Source organism: Trichomycterus rosablanca, chromosome 1 (assembly GCF_030014385.1).
Source record: "Trichomycterus rosablanca isolate fTriRos1 chromosome 1, fTriRos1.hap1, whole genome shotgun sequence".
NCBI lineage: Eukaryota > Metazoa > Chordata > Actinopteri > Siluriformes > Trichomycteridae > Trichomycterus > Trichomycterus rosablanca.
Genome location: NC_085988.1, coordinates 36,070,941 through 36,096,390, shown reverse-complemented (window position 1 = coordinate 36,096,390; position 25,450 = coordinate 36,070,941). Strand labels below are relative to the sequence as shown.

The window sequence follows — 25,450 nt, the reverse complement described above, 5'->3', positions numbered from 1 at the left end:
AACTGAGCTGCAGCACAGTGGCCAAGATCATCCAGCGTTTTAAAAGAGCAGGGTCCACTCAGAACAGACCTCGCGTTGGTCATGCAAAGAAGCTGAGTGCACGTGCTCAGCGTCACATCCAACTGCTGTCTTTGAAAGATAGACGCAGGAGTGCTGTCAGCATTGCTGCAGAGATTGGAAAGGTGGGGGGTCAGCCTGTCAGTGCTCAGACCATACGCCGCACACTACATCAAATTGGTCTGCATGGCTGTCACCCCAGAAGGAAGCCTCTTCTGAAGTCTCTACACAAGAAAGCCCGCAAACAGTTTGCTGAAGACATGTCAACAAAGGACATGGATTACTGGAACCATGTCCTATGGTCTGATGAGACCAAGATTAATTTGTTTGGTTCAGATGGTCTCAAGCATGTGTGGCGGCAATCAGGTGAGGAGTACAAAGATAAGTGTGTCATGCCTACAGTCAAGCATGGTGGTGGGAATGCCATGGTCTGGGGCTGCATGAGTGCAGCAGGTGTTGGGGAGTTACATTTCATTGAGGGACACATGAACTCCAATATGTACTGTGAAATACTGAAGCAGAGCATGATCCCCTCCCTCCGGAAACTGGGTCGCAGGGCAGTGTTCCAGCATGATAATGACCCCAAACACACCTCTAAGACGACCACTGCTTTATTGAAGAGGCTGAGGGTAAAGGTGATGGACTGGCCAAGCATGTCTCCAGACCTAAACCCAATAGAACATCTTTGGGGCATCCTCAAGCGGAAGGTGGAGGAGCTCAAAGTCTCGAATATCCGCCAGCTCCGTGATGTCGTCATGGAGGAGTGGAAAAGCATTCCAGTGGCAACCTGTGAAGCTCTGGTAAACTCCATGCCCAGGAGAGTTAAGGCAGTTCTGGGAAATAATGGTGGCCACACAAAATATTGACACTTCAGGAACTTTCACTAAGGGGTGTACTCACTTTTGTTGCCGGTGGTTTAGACATTAATGGCTGTATATTGAGTTATTTTGAGGGAAGAATAAATTTACACTGTTATATAAGCTGCACACAGACTACTTTTCATTGTGTCAAAGTGTCATTTTGTCAGTGTTGTCCCATGAAAAGATATACTTAAATATCTGCAGAAATGTGAGGGGTGTACTCACTTTTGTGATACACTGTATATATATATATATATATATATATATACTGTATATATATATTTACAGGTGTACATTACAATACAATTCTTTCTTTGCATATCCCAGCTTGTTTGGAAGCTGGGGTCAGAGCACAGGGTCAGCCATTGTACGGCGCCCCTGGAGCAGAGAGGGTTAAGGGCCTTGATCACGGGCCCAACAGTGGCTGCATGGCAGAACTGGGATTCAAACTCTCAACCTTTCAGTTGATGGCCCAAAGCACTACCCAATAGGCTACCACTGTCTACCTTTTTCATGCTTTGGGTCTTTTGTGACTGCCTTATCGACTGCCTTATCGACTTTAAATTGAAGACACCCATACATAGAATTTTTTAACATTTATTTATTCTATTTAAAAATTTTCACTCACCACTCAAATTATTTGTTGATAGAAACTACCATCTCTCTGATTAGCAGTAAATCAGGCAGATAACTGTTGCTTTTCAGAGGTCTGTTATCGAAGAAAAGTTAAAGCTCATCTCAGATCAGCATAATAACTGTTCGTATAATTTAGGATTGGGCTATAAAGTTACCAAGCCTATTAATCCACCCTGTGTTGTCCAGGATAATACACACACACTGCATTGAATCCCAGAGACTGTAATTAAATGTTCTGGAGAACAAAAGTACTAGAAACATTAGTTTGAGTTGCAGAATTACTGCTTTTTGGCTGTCAGACCATGTTAGGTTTCATAAGTTCCATCATTTCAACTTCTGTTTAGGCTTGGTTGGTTGCATGGATGTGGTGGGTTTCTTTGCAGCTGTTTGGGATGTAAACTGCAATAATTTGACACTTGAGAAAAATTATGATTACTTTTTGAAAAATAAGAAAGCCACAGAGAAAAAAAAATTTTTTTTGGATGTACATTTAAAAATACATTATATACACACTTAAATATTTAAGTTACACCTTTTTAAGCTTGAGGATTTTATAGGATTTCTAATAAGTCTAGTATTTTAACTGCTTTTATTGTGAGGTAAAAGCAGGAACAGCTTAGGGTTCCCAGGTGGTGCAGCGGGATATTCCACTAGCACACCAATGCCGAGATTCTGAACTCCTCGGTTCGAAACTAGGCGTTGCCACTGGTCGACCGGGCACCATCTAGCGAGCATAATTGGCAGCGGGATGACCGGACTATGTGGGTGGGGTATAGAGAGGCTCCTGTGCTGAGCACTATGGGCTGCGTGCGGGTCGAAGGAGGCGTGAGCAGCAAAATACCCACCTCGACTGCAATCAGGGATCCCCCAGCAGAGGAAGACAAATTGGGAGAAAATGGGAGAAAATGCATAAATAAAATAGAAAAAAAAGAAAAAGAAAAAAAGCAGGAACAGCTTAGCCACAATTCAACAGACCCGATTGGGTGCCAGGGTTTATTAGGAGGAAAATGTCTATTATTTATTGTAGCACCTACTATTGAGTTCTTACTAGTTTTAGAGCAATTGGCTGAGCAGCTGTTATGTACAATTGCACCAACTTTAAAGTTTGCTATTGATGGAATACTGGCCTGGTTTTGGGTAGATTGGGATTGACCTACTGGTTCGAGTTATGGAAAGTCTTAAGGCTACAGCAAATAATCATATTGCAGAAAATTGTGCAGCTTTAAAAACGTGGAGACTATTGAAGAAGTCAGTGGTAGCTTAACGGTTAATATACTGGACTATTTATCAGAAGGTTGCCAGTTTAAGCCTTATCACTGCAGAGTTGCCACTGTTGGGCCATTATTAAAAATTATGGCCATATTGTGTATCCTGTTTGTATCGGTGCATTGGTCAGTATTTAAATGTTCTTACTCCTACAAATAATGTTAAAATCAGAATCAGAAATGTTCGTTGAACAAATTGATCAAAGAAAGTGCATTATTATCATCTTAAAAACACTGGATTACATTCCTCCTGCTAGTCACGTTATGGACAAACCCAAAAGCCCCTAAACACTCCTCCACAACCTTTACTGCTTACAATTGTATGTAGTATTTTAAAGTATTTGTTCCTTACTATGTGTGTGTTCATACTCAACTTCCATGTGCAATCTGGTGACCTCTGGTACTTCCACAACACCCACACTGTCCAAGAAAGGCTGCAGACTAGCATATGCCTCCTCAGACACACATGAAGCCACATGTAACCACATCTTTATATTGATTGGGGCGGAATCTTTAGGACCATGCTTCTCTATCCATATTTCATTACTGCCCGTGTTGACCCCTTGACCACATTACATTTAGCAGACGCTTTTATCCAAAGCGACTTACACAATGAGCTGAACACGATGAGCAATTGAGGGTTAAGGGCCTTGCTCAGGGACCCAACAGTGGCAACTTGGTGGTGGTAGGGCTTGAACCGGCAACCTTTTGTTTACTAGTCCAGTACCTTAACCACTGAGCTATCACTGGCCCCACCATGAAATCTCACACTGTTGGAGCACAGTGAGGTGATTCCACATCTAACCTTCCCTCCCACAAACAGGTCTAATTGTATATGTTAAAATTCTGTTCATCATTCTTGGTTCAGTTTAAATAAGTAAGTGAAAATTTGGACTGGAATTTGATTCTTCAATTCCGAGCATTGAGAACTGAGTCAATCCAGGACACAGTCGAATTAAATCAAAATCATGCACAGGCTAAGAAAACAGCTATTCAGTTGTCTGACAAATTCAAATTACTTAAAAAAATTGAATTAAGCAAATTGTTGGCATTTAGCAGCCATCCAAAGCATCACTTGGTGCTGGTGTAGCTTGAACCAGCAAACTTAATACTAAATACTAACAATTATATCAATTTCTTTGTTTTACCATGATAACTGATGCATGAGTTTTTTTTTGTACCTTGGCCACCTTATTAGACATTGTACACTCGCTTTGTTTCATTTTAAGGGCCCATACTTCCATTTTTTTTTCTACTTATTGTTGGTTTTTTAATAAACTGAACTAAATATGCACAGCGAAACGGATGCACTTTTAATATGCCCTTCATATAAATCACACAAGACAGTTCTTTACAGTTGATAAAAAAAAAAAAAAACTAAATTTCCCACAGTTTAAAACACAGCTTTAGTGATCTAGCTATACAATGGTGTTTACAGTATTGCCAAATCAAAATGTACAAATCAAAATGTACAATATTGTAAATGCATACAATACAATACATATATCATATGTACAATAGCATATATCATCATATCGCCTAGCTCTACTTCAACCTGTATGTTGAGTTGTGGCTTCTATGTGGTTGAATGCAACCGGTTAAGCCTTTCTGCCCTGTAGGTGTGTCATGCAGACAGGCTTTACCTCGTTATTTATATTTAAGTGGACAGAGCCTGGTTTAGCAAGTAAATCTAGAAGCCACAGGGACCAGATTTCCCTCACTCCCTTCATCCTGGGTGTCTGACTCTTTGCGGTTAAGAAAGCAGCCAGCACCTCCTTGGGTTGTGAAACATTGAGCTGCTTGTCAGGCTCTACCTCTGCAGCTGCCTTTCACCACCCGGGGCTCGCTGAAGTGCTGCCTCACGCGTCTTACTTTGTTTGACAGGACTCCAGTTCAGATTGAGTGGTGCATAAACAAGGCTAAGTTGGTTCTGCTTGCCTGGGAGTTCTGATACAACAAGAAACACCTCCAGTGTGTTTTCCATCCATAATGTGTCAGCCAAATGTTTGGAATGGACTGAACAAAGCGTGCTTATGATCATTTTTTATTTTTGTATATATTCCTTTTTTTTTTAATGTAACTTCGTGTGCATGTGTGTATGCTTCAGTAAACATCTGTCTGGCTGCCACTCTCACTTTGTACGTTTTTCATGTTTTTTATAGTTTTTATAGCAGTAAATTATCTGATGCAGTGTTTTTGCACTGTTAACCTAATTAATAATCTAAATATGGGGGTTTTTTAATTTTATTTATGATAATCTGCTCATTTATTTCCCTTTAAGCAAAACTGCCATATAAATCATTGTTGTTGGACAACCAACAATCATTTGGACTTTATGATTTTTACCAGATGCCTGTACATTCCATAATTCCCATAAACGATTGGATACATGCTGCCATGACCTGACTGTTCTCCTTAACATAAAATAATTGTGTAGTTTTTATAATTGATGCACCTGCAATTTGACTGCCCACTGTTTGACCATTTTCAAACTCTGGTTGCCTAATGTTGCTTTAAAATCCAATACAATCCATTCTTTGACAAAGCTTTTTATAGTTGATATATGCTGTTAATTAGAAGCCAAACTGCTTTATTTATTAAATAATTTTCTTTATTTCCTTTAGGAAATCTCACAAGATCTTATCCTCTTTATCACACCCATAATCAACAACTCTCTATTGTCACCAGAGCTTTTAAGGCCCAAGTTATCACTCCTCTCTTCTTGTTTCTTCTTAAGTGGGCTGTTTACAATCAGTTATCCCTTTTTTTCTCACACAGAATGACCACAGAATGATCAGCATCAATATGGTTTCAAAGCAGTGCATTCTACAGAAACAGCCAATGTTATTGTCACTGAGAAGCTTCATGCTGCTAAAGCAGCCAAACTGTCATCAGTCCTCATCCTCCTTGACTTATCTGAAGCTTTCTATACAGTAAATAACTGCATTCTCTTGTCCAACCTTTTCGAATTTGGAATAAGTGTTTCAGCATGGCAGTGGATGGCTTGTAACTGGTATCCCACAGGGCTCTGTACTTGGGCCTCTTCTGTTCTCCATCTACACCTGCTGTCTTGGTAAGGTCATATCCTCCCATGGCTTCTCTTACCACTCCTATGCGGATGATACTCAACTCAACCTGCATCTCAGCATGTTTGGCAGATATCTCACTATGGATGTTAGCTTATTACCTAAAACCTAACCCAAGAAAGACTGAGCTGATATATATTCCTGGAGATCAGTCTACATCCCAAGTTGTAATTAATCATTACTCTTAATAACTGTCAGATCAAACCATCTGATAATGTACAAAAATTTGTTGTTGTCCTGGATATTCAGCTGTCCTTCTCTGCTCATATAGCTAACATGACAAAATCATGTTCCTCCTCTAAAACATTAAAAAGATCAGACCATTTCTCTCTATGGAAGCCACTCAGATTCTTGTCTAGTCACTCATCATTTCGAGGCCAGATTACTGCAACTCCCTCTTGGCAGGTTCTTCAACCAACCCAAACACTACCACTTCACCCCACTGCAGCTCTCGTTTCATTGGCTTCCTGTAGCTGCCTGCATTCTGTTTAAAACCAATGACGCTTGCCTTCAAAGCCAGCAACAGGCCAGCTCCAATCTACTTTGTAAAACTCATAAAACCTTGTTCTGTGCCATGCATTCTCCGAGCCACAAGTCTAGCTTGTGTTGATTCACCACTCAGAACTCGAGGAAGACATCAAGGCTACTGTCTGTACTAGCACCCAAGTGGTGGAGCAAACTTCCCCTGTCTTTTTAAACATCTGAACATGGTGCATTCCCCAGACGATTAAAGACTCACCTTTTTACTAAGCACTTAAGCTTAAAAGTAACAAGCACTTACTAATCTTCTACACTATTTATTAAAAAAATACTTTCTACCTATTCTTTGTTCTAACAGGGCTTCAGCAGAAGCACTGATGTAAGTTGCATTAAATAAGAGTGACTTATAAATGCTGAAAATGTAAATTTAAATAATAAGTCAAAATTTTCACAGCTGTTTTTGAAATTTGTCATACTCTGAAAATAGGCCTCTGAGCAAGGCCCTTAACCCTCACTTGCTTAAATTGTATTCAGTCTTAATTTTAAGTCACTTTGGATTAAAGCGACTGCTTAAGGCTGCAAATGTAAATGTTGAAGTATAAATCAATTAGATACTTTGCGTATTATGTCAGAATTCAGTCCCTTACACCCTCTTTCTATAATCTTTCTCCCAGTTCCTCCAGTATCTTTGACAATAAGCGTCAGGACTCAACAGGGCTGACAGCGCTGCTTCAGAGTACTGATCTGGTTGGTGTGCTGCACATGCTGTACTGTATCCTGCTGCACAACAGTGTGCCTGAGCTCCAGTCTGGCAGCGTGGCAACACCCCAGGAGTCCTACAGCCCTGCTGTGATCCAGGTGGCATTTCAAGGCATGAGATTCCTAAACAGCTTTGCACTGCTAGACCTCGCTGCTTTCCAGGTACTATTTTAGTGTTGCTATCTTGAATTGTACTATGTATGTATGTAGGTGCATGCTCATAAAGAATTAAATATAATCAATTCTTAGGTTAAAATTAAGGTACAAAATGTAATTGAGAGGAAAATGGTAATCTTTTTTGTATTTAAAGGATTGCTGAATAGTTTTCAGTTCACTTTAAAGGTGTTATGCTATAAAAAATGCAGGTGATTTCTGGTACAGGTTTCTTGCTCCTCATACGTGGGGATCAGCCAGTCAGATTTTATTATCAATAGATATTTATTTTGTAAAATGTCAAGAGTTTTTGCATTTTGTTTTTCTTTTGCTTTCATTAACTGCTTTATCCTGGTCAGAGTTGTGCCAGGTCCAATTCCACTGGAAAACACTGGGTGCAAGGCAGGAATGCCCCAGACAGAATGCCTGGCCGGCTGAAAGTGCTGCTAAGACTCAAACCTAGACCACAGCAGTAGTGGAGTATCATAATAGAGCACTGCACCACCCGATTATTAATATAGGCACAAATAAGTTGATAGTAATTATTAACAAGGAATTAGGAGACCATGCTCCAACGTTAAATTGTGTTGTAGAATGTTTCTGTTTTTTTTTTTGTTTTGACAGACACTCCAGTCTGTGTTAGAGAAATGGCATTAAGGGTTAGAATTAGGCTTCATTTACATTTACATTTGCTGCATTTAGCAGACACTTTTATCCAAATTAACTTACACCTGGTAAGTTGGTGAAGGGAGAAGAGCGCTGTAATACACAAATAACCATTGAACTTTTATTAACAAAGTGAACAAAATATAACATAGAACATCAAAGACTTGCAATACCAAATACAATGGTTGACATTTTTAACAAAACCAAAACAGAGACTCAGAGAATGCAAGACTGATAATACACATCTAGAACTAAACACAGAAAGGACACTACACAAAGAACATGAATAAATAAATAACCTGTACATAATCTAGGTACCTATCAGGCCATCAGAATGACCAATGTGTAAACATGCCGTTAAACAACAAATAAACAAACAAATTTACAATTATGACTGAACACGATTTGTTAAGGGCCTTGCTCAGGGGCCCAACAGGCAGTGGTGGGGCTTGAACAGGCGACCTTCTGATTACCAGTACCTTAACCACTGAGCTACCACTGACTTCATGTACAGTTAATTGGGCAATATGACAGTATATACACCATGTGACGGTATAAATGCACAATCAATAAAGAAGATTTAATAAAGAAGGAGTCAATAAAGAAGCATGGCAGAGGAGTGAGAGATGTATGCACTCAGTCTAAGAACAGTGCTTCTCTTAACCAAATAAATATATTTGTTAGAAGTCTTGCAGGTTTTATAATACAAATATAATTTAATTCATAAAACAAATCCAGGATCAAGCAGAAAAAAATTGTACAATATTTAATAATTTCAAAATGTGTAGTCACATTATATCAGGTTAGCAGGGCAGATACCAATACCTGGTTCACTTGCCTAATGCAAAGAACAGATTTGTTTCCATTTTATTGACCAGTAAGAACTAATCAGATATCCAGTTACTTAATCAACAATTGGATCTCGCACCTAGGTGGTAATTGTGTAGCTTAGACATTCACATTTAAATCACATAAATTTATTGTAACATGACACACGAACAGTACACTATTTATATTACTTTTGCAGGGTGTTTCAAATGATGCATTTTTTATATAAAAGAAAAAAGAGAAAGAAAATAAGCTTGTTTATAATAAAATGTACAATTATAGGGTGTGTTTGATGTAATGCCCACATCTTCACATGTAGCAATAAAAAGTTCAGCTTTATGACATATAAAGCATGAGCATGTGACAGGCTGTTTATCTAGGCATAGAGGTTTGACCAAAGTTATGTTGCACAGCTTGTTTTTTTAATGCAAGGGGCAAGCCCACTGACTTGCCATTCAGCTAGCTGCAGAAATGTTATGTCAAACCCATCCCTCAAGTCGACATTTCAAACAGTGGAGGGAATAAAAAAGGTCATGTTGATGTTGTAGCTCTCGAATGCTCGTTAAATCGTATACCTGTGCTTGAGAATTAGCCACTGTGCAAATATAGGACAGAAAAGGACTGCTATAACCCTTAGTACCACTGGCAGGAGGTCACTAACCCTAGGTCACTATTTCTTCTTAGAACAAAGCGGACCTGGTGGACATAAACACGCTTGACCTCTGAACCCAGTCTGGTTGTGTTGAAGGCTTTAGGTCAGCAATGGTATTGTGCGTTGCCTGGTTGTCGTATGTTAGCCGGCATGATAAAGAGAAAAGGACGGCTTCGTGACAGTAAATCACAGTGTAAACACTGAGGCGTGAGGGAGGAAACGTTGGAAGTGTATGAATTATTTTAATGGCTTTCAGTAATTACTCATGATTCGTGTGAGTGCGTAACTCTCGTGCTCAGCCTCATGTTCTTTTTCTATTTGAAACAGCTGGCAATCAAAGCAACCCTGCAAGTGTTTTATGAACATTTTAAATAATGTTGTTTTGGGGCCATAGTTGTAATCACCTAGTGGTTTACATTAGCACACAGGTCTGGCTAATGAGTTCATCAGAAAAAGAGAGTCCCCTTATCTCTCTCACTCATAGAGACTCCTGTTTGGCTTTAAAAGGCCCTTAGCACTTCTTGTAGCTGTATCTGAATTTTTAACCAAGGGAAAATGCTTTACAATACATCCAATATTGGATTGATACATTAGAGAATAAAAAATTGCTTGGCAATTTTCTCAGCTATTGTTCAGTTTTCTATATCTTAAGTATACTAAGTCTTAGTTATTTGTAATGGGTGAGATATAATTAATATAAATGCATGACAAGTCATCCCTCCATATTCACTGGGACTGGTTCCAGGTCCCCTCACAGAGATTCAAATCTGTGGATGCTCAAGTCCCTTATATAAAATGGTGTAGTAATTGTGTAATATTTGCAAATAACATAAATAATCATGTTTGGATTACTTATGAAACAGAAATATGTGTGTATATGTATTTATCTACAGTATAATTATCTATAAAACCTGTGTTTTTAGAAGTCTGTATCTGTACTGAACAAAATAGCGGTAAATTAGGGGAAGTTATGCCACATGATCTAAATCCTCAGTGCAACAACTTTACAACAATAGTAATAAATAGTATTTGCTATTTTCTTCAAAGAAATAGTGTTTTCCTTATGTGTACATGCTTAACATTGACACCTCATTTAATTTCATTACCAAAAATTACAATAGATTAAAAAAAAAAAATGTCTTACTACACAAATGCATCCGTCACATGAATTGTTTGATTAACTGAGCTTTTTTAGAAAATGTAAGCATGTACAAGTTGATGGTTGTGGTTATAAAGATAACCTTTACAAAGGTATTTATTTCCCTAAGATAAATCAGTTAAACAGATTTATTGTTGCTTCTCTGCCACCCTGCATACCACTAATCAACTTAACCAATTTAACCTTGTTAAAATTCTTTAAAAAGTATTTTAATTTTAATTTAAATAATAGCTTTTTTAAATAGAAGTGCATGGCCCAAGGGCAGACTTGGCATTAATAACTAAACACTAAATTAATCTTAAATAAAAGTCACATTTGGAGCGTGTTGCATATTAATATTGTTTGCAAAAAACATCTAACCTTTTCTGCTTAAGCAGGGTTTTTGCACTAACTAGCATTTTGTGTTTTCTTGGGTTATCTAATAGTAAACGTAGTTTTATGATCTGAAACGTGTGATAAATATGCAAAAATTGTGTGAGGGGCAAATACTTTTTGCAGCACTATTTTCCGAGTGCGGAAAAATAAATAAAAATGAAAGTGAGTTGAAAGTGACACTTTACTTTATTACATCTGGCATAAAACTTACAGAAGCCTCTGAAAGAATGATCTGAAGCACAAGAGTAAATACACCTCTGAAACTGAGGTTTTCTGTGGCAGGACCTTAAATGGGCAGTATATGCTCTATCAGTCAAATGGCTGAATAAAAGCATTGTGTTTCTTAATAAAAGAGGTCGGCACGGTGGCTTAGTGGGTAGCACTGTTGCTTCACAGCAAGTTGGTCCTGGGTTCGATACCCAGGTGGGGTGGTCTGGGTCCTTTCTCTGTGGAGTTTGCATGTGAGACATGCAGGTGAGGTGAACTGGAGAGACAAAATTGTCCATGACTGTGTTTGACATTAAACTTGTGAACTGATTAATCTTGTGTAACCAGCAACTACCATTTCTGTCATGAATGTACCCTTGATGTATACATCAGTTAAATATTTGTTTCTTATATTACATTGTTTATAAGAATCTGTGAACACATGACACATACATTTGAGGAAATCAAACAATACGTAATGAACAGTGCAGACAAGAAACAGTGTAATAAACACAAACACTTAGAATTAATATGAGGGACATTTTTAGACCTAAAAAAGTAAAGGGATGGGACCAAACAAAGTGTTGTGTGTGCCAGTATGCAGTACTTAGTAAAAATATAAAGTGATTCTGTTATCCTACAGTAAATCATGTGCTTAAGGATAATCCCTAAAACTAGTTGCGTTATTGCATTTATTTTGTCAGATACATTTAACAATCAATTTAAATGTCATTAAGATACCTAAAATACATTTATTCAATTGATTAGATCTGATTTTAGTCTGATCTTCATAAGCAACCCTAATATTATTTGAGGTCACTTCATTGTCATGGTAAGACTAAACAGGCCAAACAAAACTATCATATAAAGAAAACCCTTGTAGAAGAATTTTGCTTTTGTTAGTTAATGCCAAAAGATTAAGCTTTTACCAATGTACACTACACAAGGTATGATACACATACATTACTAATTGCTTCATTCTGGGTCATGGTGGATCTGCTGCAACACAGAAAGGTGGGAACACATCCCAAACAAATCAGCATGGGTTATCTTTCATGTCCCAACTGTGTGCCAGTTCATACCTAGCTTGACAAAAAAATTGTAGTTGGTGTCTCTTGAAATACATCTGACCATCCAGATAAGTTTTCTTCCTGACCTTAGCAAAAGAAAGCTGTTGAATGTATTTTTTAACTGGAGCAACTGAATGAATAATCTAATATATAAATTATATATTATATTCAAATAATATAATGTGATCTTTTTAGAAAACCAAGAACTTGATTGGAAATAACTAAGAATTGAGTTGCAGAAATCACTAAAATCCCACTATGATGGCATAATTGTCTTTAACTAGTGTGTTTAAACTTTTGGCTTTACTTGTGCATGTGTAAAATGTACATGGTAGCTGTATGCCAGCCGTGTTGTGTTGGCATCAGAGGGCTTTTCTAGGTAACATTGTTTGTTCCTGCCCACTTAGACCTTTTATCCTGCACTCTCACACCCACTGCTAATGTCAGTAGTCTCAGTGCTGACCCTGAGGCGCTCAGTCATACTGACATGTTTAATAAATACTGTCTGTGGCATAGCTGATAGCATCTCCACTATAGGGAGACTGGGAGGTCTGGAGTGGGACCTCTCTCAAGCTGAGGAGAGACACTCACAAGTCATCCTCTACAAGTCCTGACTTTTTATATGTTTTTTTACCCTCCCTGTCTGCTACACTGGTACACAAGAGAACCAGAACTTCTATTATGATCTAATTTAGAAATTAAACATGTCTGGCCATGTAGTTACAGTATTGTAAATAATATGTGCTTATATGAAGTTGTATGTGTTGTCACAAAATATTCATTTATTAATTTCCCGATTGTAACTAGGGCAGGGCAGTTGTAGCCTAGTGGCTAAGGTACTGAACTAGTAATCAAAAGGTTGCTGTTTCTAGCACCATCACTGCCAGGTTGCCACTGTTGGGCCCTTGAGCAAGACCCTTAACCCTCAGTTGCTTAGACTGATACTGTCACAGTACTGTAAGTCGCTTTGGATAAAAGCGTCTTCTAAATGCTGAAAATGTAACTACTCACTGACTAATTTCTTTGTCCAACAATACTTTCACATGTTTGGATTATTTACATTTTGTTAGTTTTCAGATAATAAATATGATAAAACCTACTGGGTACCTAATTATAAATAGCATTGTTGATTATCACTTTTGTAGTATGGAAAGTTTATATTTTCTTGCTAGTAATTGTGATTGACCATTAGTGCCCATATAAATAGGACTAATTTGACTGCACTAAGACTGCACCACAGCATGGGCTTAGAGAACTCGGAGACATATCTGCATCAAATTATTAAATGGCATTACTGTTTGCGTAAAGGACTTACAGGTTGCTTACATTTTTTAGTGCAGTGGTGAATTGTAGTAAGTTAATTATTAAGCTCATGTGGCCATATTTATCAAAGTAGCATAACATTATCATGGCTTGAAGGTCACACACGTTCAACAGTAGTTAACAAACTGTACCTACATGAACTGAGATTTATAAGAATTCATTTAATCTTTTTACAATATGATGTATGGTAGATGATAGAAGACCTAAAGTATTTGAATGAAGTTTAGCACAAAGTGGTGAGCCGTACAAGGACCATAGGTGAATAGTTCTTTTATACGAGGGTTCTTCAAAAAGTTTCCGCACTTTTAAAACTCTATTTATTAAGAATTTCGAAAACAAATGACATCACTTTTCTACATAGTCACCTTCTGATGTATTTTTCCCAGCGTTGTACCAACTTTTTAATGCCATCAGCCCACTGCTTTCACATCATCATCACATTAAAATCTTCTTCCTCTTAGAGCTTCTTTAAGCGGTCCAAAAAGGGGAAAATGAGATGGCGCTAAATTCGGACTATAAGCTCTCTCTGTCTCTCAGACATGACTAATTACTACTCCTCCCACCCTCACCATTTCCAACCAAAATATAAAAGTGCGGAAACTTTTTGAAGATCCTTGTACTTAATTTGATTCCGTCACCTGTTACCAGTTTACCTGCTTATTATGGAATGTTTCACAACAGTATACTATTAATATACTACTACTATTAATTTTTCACTTCTATGTTGCCCCTTACCATCTTTTTGAGTATGTTGCAGGCACCAAATTCTAAATTTGTTTAATTTTATACGATACAATCAAGTTGGTCAGCCATAACATTTTAATTTCTTTGTGCTTTTGTCAGTTAAATAAAGGATCGAAAATGATCAGATCACAGATTCTTTTTTATTGCATCTTTCAAAATGTCCCAACTTTTCCAGATATACGGTGTGTACATTAAAGTATCCCCTGCAGTTGATTGATCCATCAACAGACCAGCAAAGGCTGAAATATGTGTCAGCTTGTTTTAAAAGTTTAAATCAGTCAAGTCAGAAAACATTGCACTTTGTTGTTAAATTATTGTAAGAATTATGCTGATGCTACCTAAAGAAAATTGAATACAAATTGAATTCACGCATCATTTATTCATATTTTTTGATACATTGTTCTGTATTATTAGTTTGCCTTGTTTCATTTTAAACAGTTCTTTCATTGCTTCTGTATTTATTGCACTGTTCTACTTTTTTTCTGCAGTCTGTTCTGGGAGCGGAGGGGCTGTCTCTAGCCTTTAGGCACATTGTGAGTTCGCTGCTGTGGTACTGCTCTCAGAACAGTTCAGAGGAACTGCTACATGAGGTCATCATCTGTGTTGGGTACTTTACCGTTAATCATCCTGACAATCAGGTAAGACCTAGTGCTTTTTACACAAAGCTGTCTGACTGTTTGTAAAGAGATGTATGTTTAATGGTAAACTATAGATAAATGTTATAAATATTATTAATGAGAGCATTAAGGCACACAGATAGTGTTTGTACATTTCCCCAGTGGTGCTACTGGCCGATCAGACACGTACATACAGACCTAATTGGTTTGCATGTTCTCATGTCTGTGTGGGCTTCCTCTGGGAGGTCTGGTTTCCTCCCACTGTCCAAATACATGTAAGTGAGGTGAATTGGAGATGCAAAATTACCTGTGACGAGTTTGACATTTAACTGATGAATCATGTGCAACCAGTAACTACCTGTCCTGTCATGAATGTTCAGGGGTGTCCTCTCTGCTATATGCAGATGATGATGTTTGTTTATTGGGATTTTAACGTCATGTTTTACACTTTGGTTACATTCATGACAGGAACGGTAGTTACTCATTACACAAGATTCATCAGTTCACAAGGTTATATCGAACACAGTCCTGGACAATTTTGTGTCTCCAATTCACCTCACTTGCATGTCTTTGGACTGTGGGAGGAAACTGGAGCTCCCAGAGGAAACCCACGCAGACACGGGGAGAACCCAGCATGCACTTGAGCTCTAGCCGTAGCTGTTATGCTGATCAGCACCTCCAGGTCTGAGGCCATGGTTATCTTCCAGAAAAAGATGGTATGCCCCCTTCAGTTAGGAGATAAGAACCTACCCTAAGTGAAGAAGTTCAAGTATCTCTGGGTCTTGTTCATGAGTGATTGGAAGTGGGATCATGAGATTGACTAAAGGTTAGGTGCAGCGTCGGCACTAAAGCAGTCACTGTAACAGACCCTGGTGGTAAAGTGTGTACCAGTTTACCAGTTGATCTATGTTCCCACTTTTACCTATGGTCATGAGCTTTGGGTAATGACTGAAAGTAAGGGATCACATATACAAGTGGTCAAAATGGGTGCTGGGCATACTCTTTATAATCGTGTAAGGAGCTCAGCAGTCCAGGAGGAACTCTGAGTAAAGCTGTTGCTCCTTTGCATGGAGAGTAGCCAGTTGAAGTGGTTTGGGCATGTGATAAAGATACCTGCTTTTGAAGGTATGCCAGGCAAAGCCAGCTGGAAGGAGGCCCTGGTGTAGACCCAGAACTCACTGGAAGGATTAGATTTTCCAGCAGGCCTGGTAGCACTTGGGGATCCAATTGGAAATGCTGGTAAAAGTTGCAGAGGACCGGGATGCCTGGGCTTTTTATTACTGGCCCTGTTGCCACAGTGAACCTGAAATGGTTACATGGAAAAGAGGATGATGATGAATGGCTTCTTTCCTTTCTTTGAAATTGTGGAGCATTATGTAGTGCAATATTTAACAATTGTATCAACAGGCTATCAAATTTAGACTGATCATATAGGTACAATAAACAGTGTGATTCTTTAGTTTTTAGGGACAGTGGTAGCCTAGTGGCCTCATAGAGCCCTGGACTATCAATTGAAAGGTTGAGAGTTTGAATCCCAGCTCTTGAATGCAGCCACTGTTGGGTCCTTGAGCAAGGCGCTTAACCCTGCTCCAGGGGCACCGTACACTGACTGACCCTGCACTTGACATATATACAGTGTATCACAAAAGTGAGTACACCCCTCACATTTCTGCAAATATTTCATTATATCTTTTCATGGGACAACACTATAGACATGAAACTTGGATATAACTTAGAGTAGTCAGTGTACAGCTTGTATAGCAGTGTAGATTTACTGTCTTCTGAAAATAACTCAACACACAGCCATTAATGTCTAAATAGCTGGCAACATAAGTGAGTACACCCCACAGTGAACATGTCCAAATTGTGCCCAAATGTGTCGTTGTCCCTCCCTGGTGTCATGTGTCAAGGTCCCAGGTGTAAATGGGGAGCAGGGCTGTTAAATTTGGTGTTTTGGGTACAATTCTCTCATACTGGCCACTGGATATTCAACATGGCACCTCATGGCAAAGAACTCTCTGAGGATGTGAGAAATAGAATTGTTGCTCTCCACAAAGATGGCCTGGGCTATAAGAAGATTGCTAACACCCTGAAACTGAGCTACAGCATGGCGGCCAAGGTCATACAGCGGTTTTCCAGGACAGGTTCCACTCGGAACAGGCTTCGCCAGGGTCGACCAAAGAAGTTGAGTCCACGTGTTCGGCGTCATATCCAGAGGTTGGCTTTAAAAAATAGACACATGAGTGCTGCCAGCATTGCTGCAGAGGTTGAAGATGTGGGAGGTCAGCCTGTCAGTGCTCAGACCATACGCCGCACACTGCATCAACTCGGTCTGCATGGTCGTCATCCCAGAAGGAAGCTGACGCACAAGAAAGCCCGCAAACAGTTTGCTGAAGACAAGCAGTCCAAGAACATGGATTACTGGAATGCCCTGTGGTCTGACGAGACCAAGATAAACTTGTTTGGCTCAGATGGTGTCCAGCATGTGTGGCGGCGCCCTGGTGAGAAGTACCAAGACAACTGTATCTTGCCTACAGTCAAGCATGGTGGTGGTAGCATCATGGTCTTGGGCTGCATGAGTGTTGCTGGCACTGGGGAGCTGCAGTTCATTGAGGGAAACATGAATTCCAACATGTACTGTGACATTCTGAAACAGAGCATGATCCCCTCCCTTCGAAAACTGGGCCTCATGGCAGTTTTCCAATAGGATAACGACCCCAAACACAACCTCCAAGATGACAACTGCCTTGCTGAGGAAGCTGAAGGTAAAGGTGATGGACTAAACCCAATTGAGCACCTGTGGCGCATCCTCAAGTGGAAGGTGGAGGAGTTCAAGGTATCTAACATCCACCAGCTCCGTGATGTCATCATGGAGGAGTGGAAGAGGATTCCAGTAGCAACCTGTGCAGCTCTGGTGAATTCCATGCCCAGGAGGGTTAAGGCAGTGCTGGATAATAATGGTGGTCACACAAAATATTGACACTTTGGGCACAATTTGGACATGTTCACTGTGGGGTGTACTCACTTATGTTGCCAGCTATTTAGACATTAATGGCTGTGTGTTGAGTTATTTTCAGAAGACAGTAAATCTACACTGCTATACAAGTTGTACACTGACTACTCTAAGTTATATCCAAGTTTTATTTCTATAGTGTTGTCCCATGAAAAGATATAATAAAATATTTGCAGAAATGTGAGGGGTGTACTCACTTTTGTGATACACTGTATGTATATATGACACATAAAGGCATTCTGTTCTTCGTCTATTATATTTTAGTTGAAAAATACATTGTCTTTGTGCTGATTTTAATTGAATTCGGCTTAATATGTGTCTGTGGAAATATGTAGAGTAATTAACCAAAATCTAATCAGTAAAATAGAGCTGATATTAAAAATAACATTTAAAGGAGAGATTAATATCAAAGGATCACTTTGCATGGCTGCTAAATCATATTTTGTATGTAACTAAACTTTTGTATATAAATTACCAAATCTATAATCAATAAACCTTATAATTATTTAAAGCCTTTTGCACATAGTTTACCTTCATTTTGCTGTAAATTTTCTACACTTATAGGAGTGTTATGTGTTCAGCTAAGTGTTTGACTTTAATTACTCAATGGTTACTCTCTGAAGAAAATTGATTTGACAAACCCCATAATTTAAAGTTTAAACCAACAGTTTAGTCCTTCTCAGCACAATGCAAATTAGTTATTTTCAATATGTCATGTAACATGTAATTAGAATCAGCAGAAGTGCAATCCCAACACCACCCAGTTCAGCTCTTTGGAAAATACTAAAACATTATTGACATGTGATTAAAATAATAATATAATAAAGCTGTTGCAGCTCATTCAGGCACTTTATTGGAATTGGAGCCAATTGTGCACTTTTTTTCTATGCAACACAAAGTATTAAAAGCAGGATGCTAAATAATGCATTGCACATTGCACCCCTGTGCCATGTCTGTTGTTTGGGCTTTACAAGGAAGCTGAACATGCAGGCACGGTTCACAGATCAGCAGGGTATGAAGCATGCTTGCACGTTCCGCATGTTCCGCCCGCTGCCAGCTATGTGGCCTGTGACAGCACTTCACTCACTCTTTGGTTATATGAGTCTCTCGAGGACTGACCGCTGCGACGTCGTGATCGTCGTCCTCGCGGGAGGGTTGGAGTCCCAGCAGTTTATAGGCTTATTATGTATTCTAATTTAAAACATTTTTGCTGTTAATTAAAACAACTGCCTTTCTTTTTTATGGCGGGTTAGCTCTCCTCTGCCACTCCAATCCAATTTAATTATTTTGATGTAAGCAATTAGCATTCGTAGGCCATTGTTGGGCTGATTTGCATATTATATTGGATAATTGAATGAGGACTGAGGATTAAATTAATGCGAGGAGTGACAGATGATTAGGCTTTGTGCTCAGACAGGGGAGAGTTAACGCAACAACCAGGCTGGGAATTACACATTTTGCATATTCATTTATCCTCAGCCCACTTTACTAATTTGAAAACTGCTCCATGGCAAAGGCTTTAAACTTTCCAGGACACAGACTAGCCTTTTATTCCGCAGCTTGGCTGAGTTTCATTTTTATTATTAAAAACAGCTTTAGTACTGGTAGGTGAATAGTTTAGAGAGGTAGTGGAACATATTTGTAATCCCACAGATTATACTATTGCTTTAAAGCCGTTTTTAAAACATTTTAATGTGTAATTTCTGTAGGTCATAGCGTGTGACGTAGGTTGCTGATGTTACTTGTAAAAAATCTGCAGAGTCTGTGACTTAAGTGAGGGCTGTTCTGTTTGGCAATGACTCAGGGGCTGATGTGTGTTCGCGGACTTGTGCAGTATAAATGATGTGGGACTATTGCCTGGGCTATGGCCTTTCTCAGGCTAATGTAAGCACATGCAGGACTCAAAGGCGGTGCTGACCCCAGGACTGCTCCCTGACTCAGGCTGCTGATACAGTGCCAGCTCATTTGCCTGTGTTTACATGTGTGTGTCTGAGAAATAATACAGCTCATAACAGCGGCACAGGCTTTGAAGAATTGCTGTGTGTTGTGCATTCCTTTAGCCAGAGCTTTTGCTCGAGTGACTTATATTCTGAATGGGTTGCTGTGAAGTGTGTTTGTACTTGGGGGCCATAATTTCTTGTGTTTAATATAGTCTATGCTATGCTATTTTTGGCATCATTAAAAACCATTTCTCAAGTCCTAATTGTGGTTTGTGTTTAGTGGATACAGTGCTTTGTTAAACGAATATTATTTATCATTAATAAGATGTTACAATTTAAATTTTTTTAATTTTATAATCACTAACGTAAAACTACTTTTACAGCCTTTTATTATTTTATTTTATTCTGTAATAGGAGACTTAGAATCTTATATACGTTTTGATATGTATCCAGAAAATCTGATAGGCTGTGCATGCCCAATTTCCCAGATCAGCTACAGAAAAAGAGACATGCACAGAGTTTTTGATATTTTGATATTTTCTACCAGGTTTGAAATTTAAAATAAGCCCAATGATACAAATTACATGAGGCCATGAGAACAAACTTCCAGGTGTCGGTATCCAGGTGTCTGACACAAATCTATCAAATTTAGAACAATCATATATGTACAATTCAGTGACGATTTCTCTAAGACTGCAAGGGAAGCTCAGCTTCCCCTAAAATGTCCAAAATTAAATGGTCAAATATGTACAGTTGTGTTAACATTTCATTGACTACAAATGCGTTAGAACACGTATATCTCGAAGACGAGTTCGTTCAGAATCAGCTAATTATCACAAATCGACTCGATTTTCTTAACTTAACTCATACATTCCCGTAGCGTCAATGCATTTGCCCGCAGAAGCTGAGCGTCTCTTCACTTCTATGGGACTGCGTTGAGTTTTTTTTTTTTTAATGCTCCGAAACTTGCCGGTCTTTGGATAAATGCCTCGATTTTGTCCCGCCCCCGGACGCTGAGCGTCTCTGGGGGTGAATGGGGCTGTGGGCAGGTCTGGACGCTGAGCTTCTGCAAGATGATTGGAGGATCAGTGGAAAGGCTAAATCCCGTTTTGATTGACAGCTCGTTTGAGCGCTACACCGTTGAGCCGTTTGAGCGCTAAACTCAAACTCAAAAGAAGCTTTATTGGCATGACAAATAGGGACATTCGTATTGCCAAAGCAATACACTTCATTAGTCACTTAATCACTAGGAGCTTCAGTCCCATCACGGATTTTGCGAGTGAAGTCGAAAGACAAACTGCAACCCATTTCAGGCCATTTTCTTGTAAAAGGAACAGAGGGCAGAATTTATGTGTAAATAAATTGACAAATTTTATGATGTAAAAAATACATTGTTTTTGTGCTAATTTTAATTGAATTTGGCTTAATAGGTGTCTTTAAGAAGTCTTTAAGAATATAAAGAGTAATTAACCCACCAAAATATAATCAGTAAAATACAGAGCTGGTATTAAAAATAACATTTATATAATAACACAAAATAATTAGTATGTTATTATATTAGGTCACACAAACATAATGTGTTACATTACTACACTGGGGTAGCACAGTGGCTCAGTGGGTAGCACTGTCACCTCACAGCAAGAAGGTCCTGGGTTCGATCCCCAGGTGGGGTGGTCCGGGTCCTTTCTGTGTGGAGTTTGCATGTTCTCCTTGTGTCAGCGTGGGTTTACTCCAGGTGCTCCGGTTTCCTCCCACAGTCCAAAGACATGCAGATTAGGTGAATTGGAGATACTTAATTGTCCATGACTGTGTTCGATATAACCTTGTGAACTGATGAACCTTGTGTAATGAGCGTCCTGTGACCATTGATGTAGAGAAGTAAATGGACTACAGTCAGTAATTGTAGAACTACAGTGCTTCTATATGGTAAGTGTAGCTGATAAAATGGACAGTGTGTGTAGAAACCAGTAGGTGGTTTTAATGTTATGGCTGATCAGTGTACATGGTAGTATCTAAATATTAGTGACACCTGTTTTGGTGTATTCATTTGTCACCTCTAGCTTAAAAATGTATTTTCTGTTTTCTCTTCTGTTTATTTTCTTTTAGTTAAGAATCTTTAAATCAATATTTTTATTTCAGTTTTTGAATAGCTGCAACTTCCATCAAATTTCTTACTAATTTTAATGACAAAAGTTTCATTTCTTATTAATGCTTGATACATAGTTAAGCCAGGGTATGTACTATGAAAACTAGGGTGAACTTGTTTTACTGTATGACAGACCATGATTTTATGGTATGTATGGTCTATTAGTGCATTGTCAAAATCAATATGTTTTGTGAATTTTTGACACATGATAAGAAATAATTACCATTTAAAGTGTATCTTTTTTGACTTTACAGTGCTTTAAAGCCAGTTTTAAAGCTAATAGATGAATAGAGATGTTTTAGCAGTTGAATCTTTGTATGACACTAGCATTGATCTATAAATCACTCAATAACTGTTATAAAGATCCTTTCTGATCTTTTTTCTTTTTTGTCTCACATCTGAAAAGCAGCCAGATAAGCGTCTTCAATGGTACATCCAGCAAAGCAAAAACAACCTCGTCCATCGAGTTATCATTATCCATGTACTGGGGCGCTGGTGTTTTCACCCACTGCTACAGGATTAGACAGTGGTGGTGAACAAGCTGTTTCATGTAGACAGCCACTTTTCAACATAGCAATCCTAAGAGCTAGCATGAAACAGTCGACCGCACTCGTCTACTCTTATCTACCTTCCTCTCCATCCCTCACTTCACTGATTTTAGTTTCAATAGTGCTGGTGCCTGCATCCCATATTAACACCCTACAACCTCAATCCACAACAAAACTCATGTTGAAACACTGAATTCAACAGTTCATTGCAGCAGAGATAACCCAGCCCTTTTCGTTCCATGTAGCTGAGTGGCAAAAAAGCACAGCAATGGGGGTGTAGCAAAGAGGGTGAAGCTTCTGCCAAGCACTATGCAATGATTTACGCATGCCGTCAACAGAAAGCTGCGGTTTAACACACTTGAGTACTATGTTGGGGTTTCTTTTTTTCTGGAATTTTCCTTCATTTTTTGTTTGTCTGCCCATAAATCCTTCAGAATTTAGGGCCCCATTTAGGCCTAATGCTGGGTTTGAGTGCCGTCCAGGTCAGATGGGCTCCTGGTGAAGATCTCCTCAAAAGATTATCTTTCAAAGGATCGAAGTTGATGCTTGATTCAGAGAAGCAGCTGTAATAAATCAACGATCATTTGCCCTTTTCTTCTGAACAAACATAGCTCTTAGTTCTGTTTTTAAGAGAACTGTTTTCCCCTTTTAAGAAATGCTAACAAACCAGTTTGGTTTTATTATGCCACTTTGTTCATAACTATGCCTGTACGCATGGTGCCGTCACACTGTCTGGACAGACTTAGATTTTTGTTTCTTATGTCTGTGGGTGGTAATCTTTGGTCATGTAAGTCTTACTAGTTGTAACGTCCTGTCTTGACTGCCCCTTAAGATCCTCAGGAGTCATTTATCCACTGCTTTTATCTTTGAGTGGTCTGCACCCCCTCCTTTTTTCCCTAAAGTCTATATACACTCAATTGTATTTTGCAGTAGTTGTTGTTTTAAACAGATTGTTTCCGCACTGTATATCTTATTTACCTCTACATTGTAGTTTTGGTGCCCGACTCTCCTTCTCATTCTTATCAACCCTTCATCAAAGAACAAACCAACCAGCTCAGGTCTCCTTCCTCTTCACCTTGGACTATTTGGAGTCTATGTTTGCGTTTCGGCACATTAACTTTACACTCCCTTTGTTTTCGGTGGACAGGCCGGGAATTATGTAATAGACTTGCCGTAAAAGTGTGGCTCTGTTTAAAAATACCAATGCTCTGTACTTAGGAAAACACAAGCCAGGCCCTGCCTCTCTGCTTCTTTACGACCAGCTGTGCTTAAGAGGAGGGGTGCACAAGTTCAAAAGCCCACCAGTGTATTTATGATGGCCGATGCTGAATGAGATACCTGGTCACTGCTCTGGGACTTGGCCGAGACGGCCTCAAAAGCGATTTAGTTTATCCTCTGCAGGAATCTGGAGTGTCCACACGATGGCTTAAGCTGGGACTAGCCTCTGCTCTCTTAATGCTGTAAGTCTCCCTTGTGGGGACAAATTGTTTAGGTCTGTGAAGATGAAGTGCCATATGCTGAGGAACTATGAGACAGCTGGTTGATTTGTGAACCCAGTGTCGCCGTAAATCATGTATAGTCTGTGTACCCTACACACACTTATAAATATGCCGTGCTTTTGGAATACCCACTGTTCCCAATGCAGCACAGGTAGCTTCAGACAACTGTAAGGTTGTTTGTAAAACATATACACTAATGCATGGCAGCGCCTAAAATGATGCTCTTCACTCTGAAGTTCATCACAGTTGAATTTTCAATAAACTTACTTTGGAATCAACCGGAGAAAGGCTTTCAGTCAGTCTTTGTGGAGTGAAAGATAATAGAGGAACAAATCACAGCTCTCAGTTTTCATTTAATGCTGTTCAATCAGTTAAAACAATTATATGAAATTTCCTTTTATACCCAATTAATTTGAGACTAACCAAATACATGTGATGTTTAGCATAAATGTTTTAATAGCTGTACATATTTTTTAAACATTGTGTTCTTTTCTTAAGGTTAATTAATATATTAAATATATTTCTGTATATATTAAATGAACACCTCTGGCTGCATTCAAAACTACACATTAGTGTAAAAGTTATACGGACTGGTGAAAGAAGTAAATAATTTAAGTTTTAAGGCTCAGTGGGTAGCACTGTCGCCTCACAGCATGAAGGTCCTGGGTTTGATTCCCCGGTGGAACCGTCCGGGTCCTTTCTGTGTGGACTTTGCATGTTCTCCCCATGTCTGAGTGGGTTTCCTCTGGGAGCTCCGGTTTCCTCCCACAGTCCAAAGACATGCAAATGAGGTGAACTGGAGATACAAAATTGTCCATGACTGTGTTTGACGTTAAACTTGTAAACTGATAAATCGTATGTAACACCAGTACGTAACCAACTACCTGTTCTGTCATGAATGTAACCAAAGTGTGTAGACATGATGTTAAAATCATAATAAATAAATAAGTAAATCTTGTTGTCATTACAACAGCTACTTTTATTTTTAGGTTGAGGTGCTGTGCTGAGCAATGGATTCATGGGGTAGTGAAAAGAAGAGCCCAATAGCTTTACACATGTCAGAGGTGTGTGCGAGGCTGCTGTCCTCCTTGGCCAGCATGGATATCATGATGCAGCAAGGACATTACAATAGGAGTGATTTTGGATAATGAAATGAAAAAAAAAACGTATGTGTTGGGCCACCACAAACATCCAAGTCCTCAGCTGGTGTATTAATTATGGTGAAAAGTCAGTCTGAAACTTCTAATAGGTGTTTACATTAAATCTGGTAAGGCCAAAGCATTGTTTTACAATTAAATTGTTTTCATGCTTATCAGACCATGGCCCCAAGCCATAGCAAAACGCTCCCTCACAGCATAACAGAACCA

General features: G+C 39.0%; 1 protein-coding gene across 7 annotated transcripts in view; it reads left to right on the top strand.

Moving 5' to 3' along the window:
- scaper (S-phase cyclin A-associated protein in the ER) overlaps positions 1 to 25,450 on the top strand; it is a 203,992-nt gene that overhangs the window by 168,757 nt on the left and 9,785 nt on the right. For 6 of the 7 annotated variants that reach the window (XM_062991980.1, XM_062991994.1, XM_062992001.1 and 3 more), the window contains 2 exons: positions 7,059 to 7,305; positions 14,809 to 14,958. In XM_062991980.1, the coding sequence (XP_062848050.1) occupies positions 7,059 to 7,305; positions 14,809 to 14,958 (397 nt within the window). Of the gene's footprint in view, positions 1 to 7,058; positions 7,306 to 14,808; positions 14,959 to 25,072; positions 25,121 to 25,450 lie in introns of those variants that run through there. The other variant, XM_062992008.1, reaches the window with a different exon arrangement.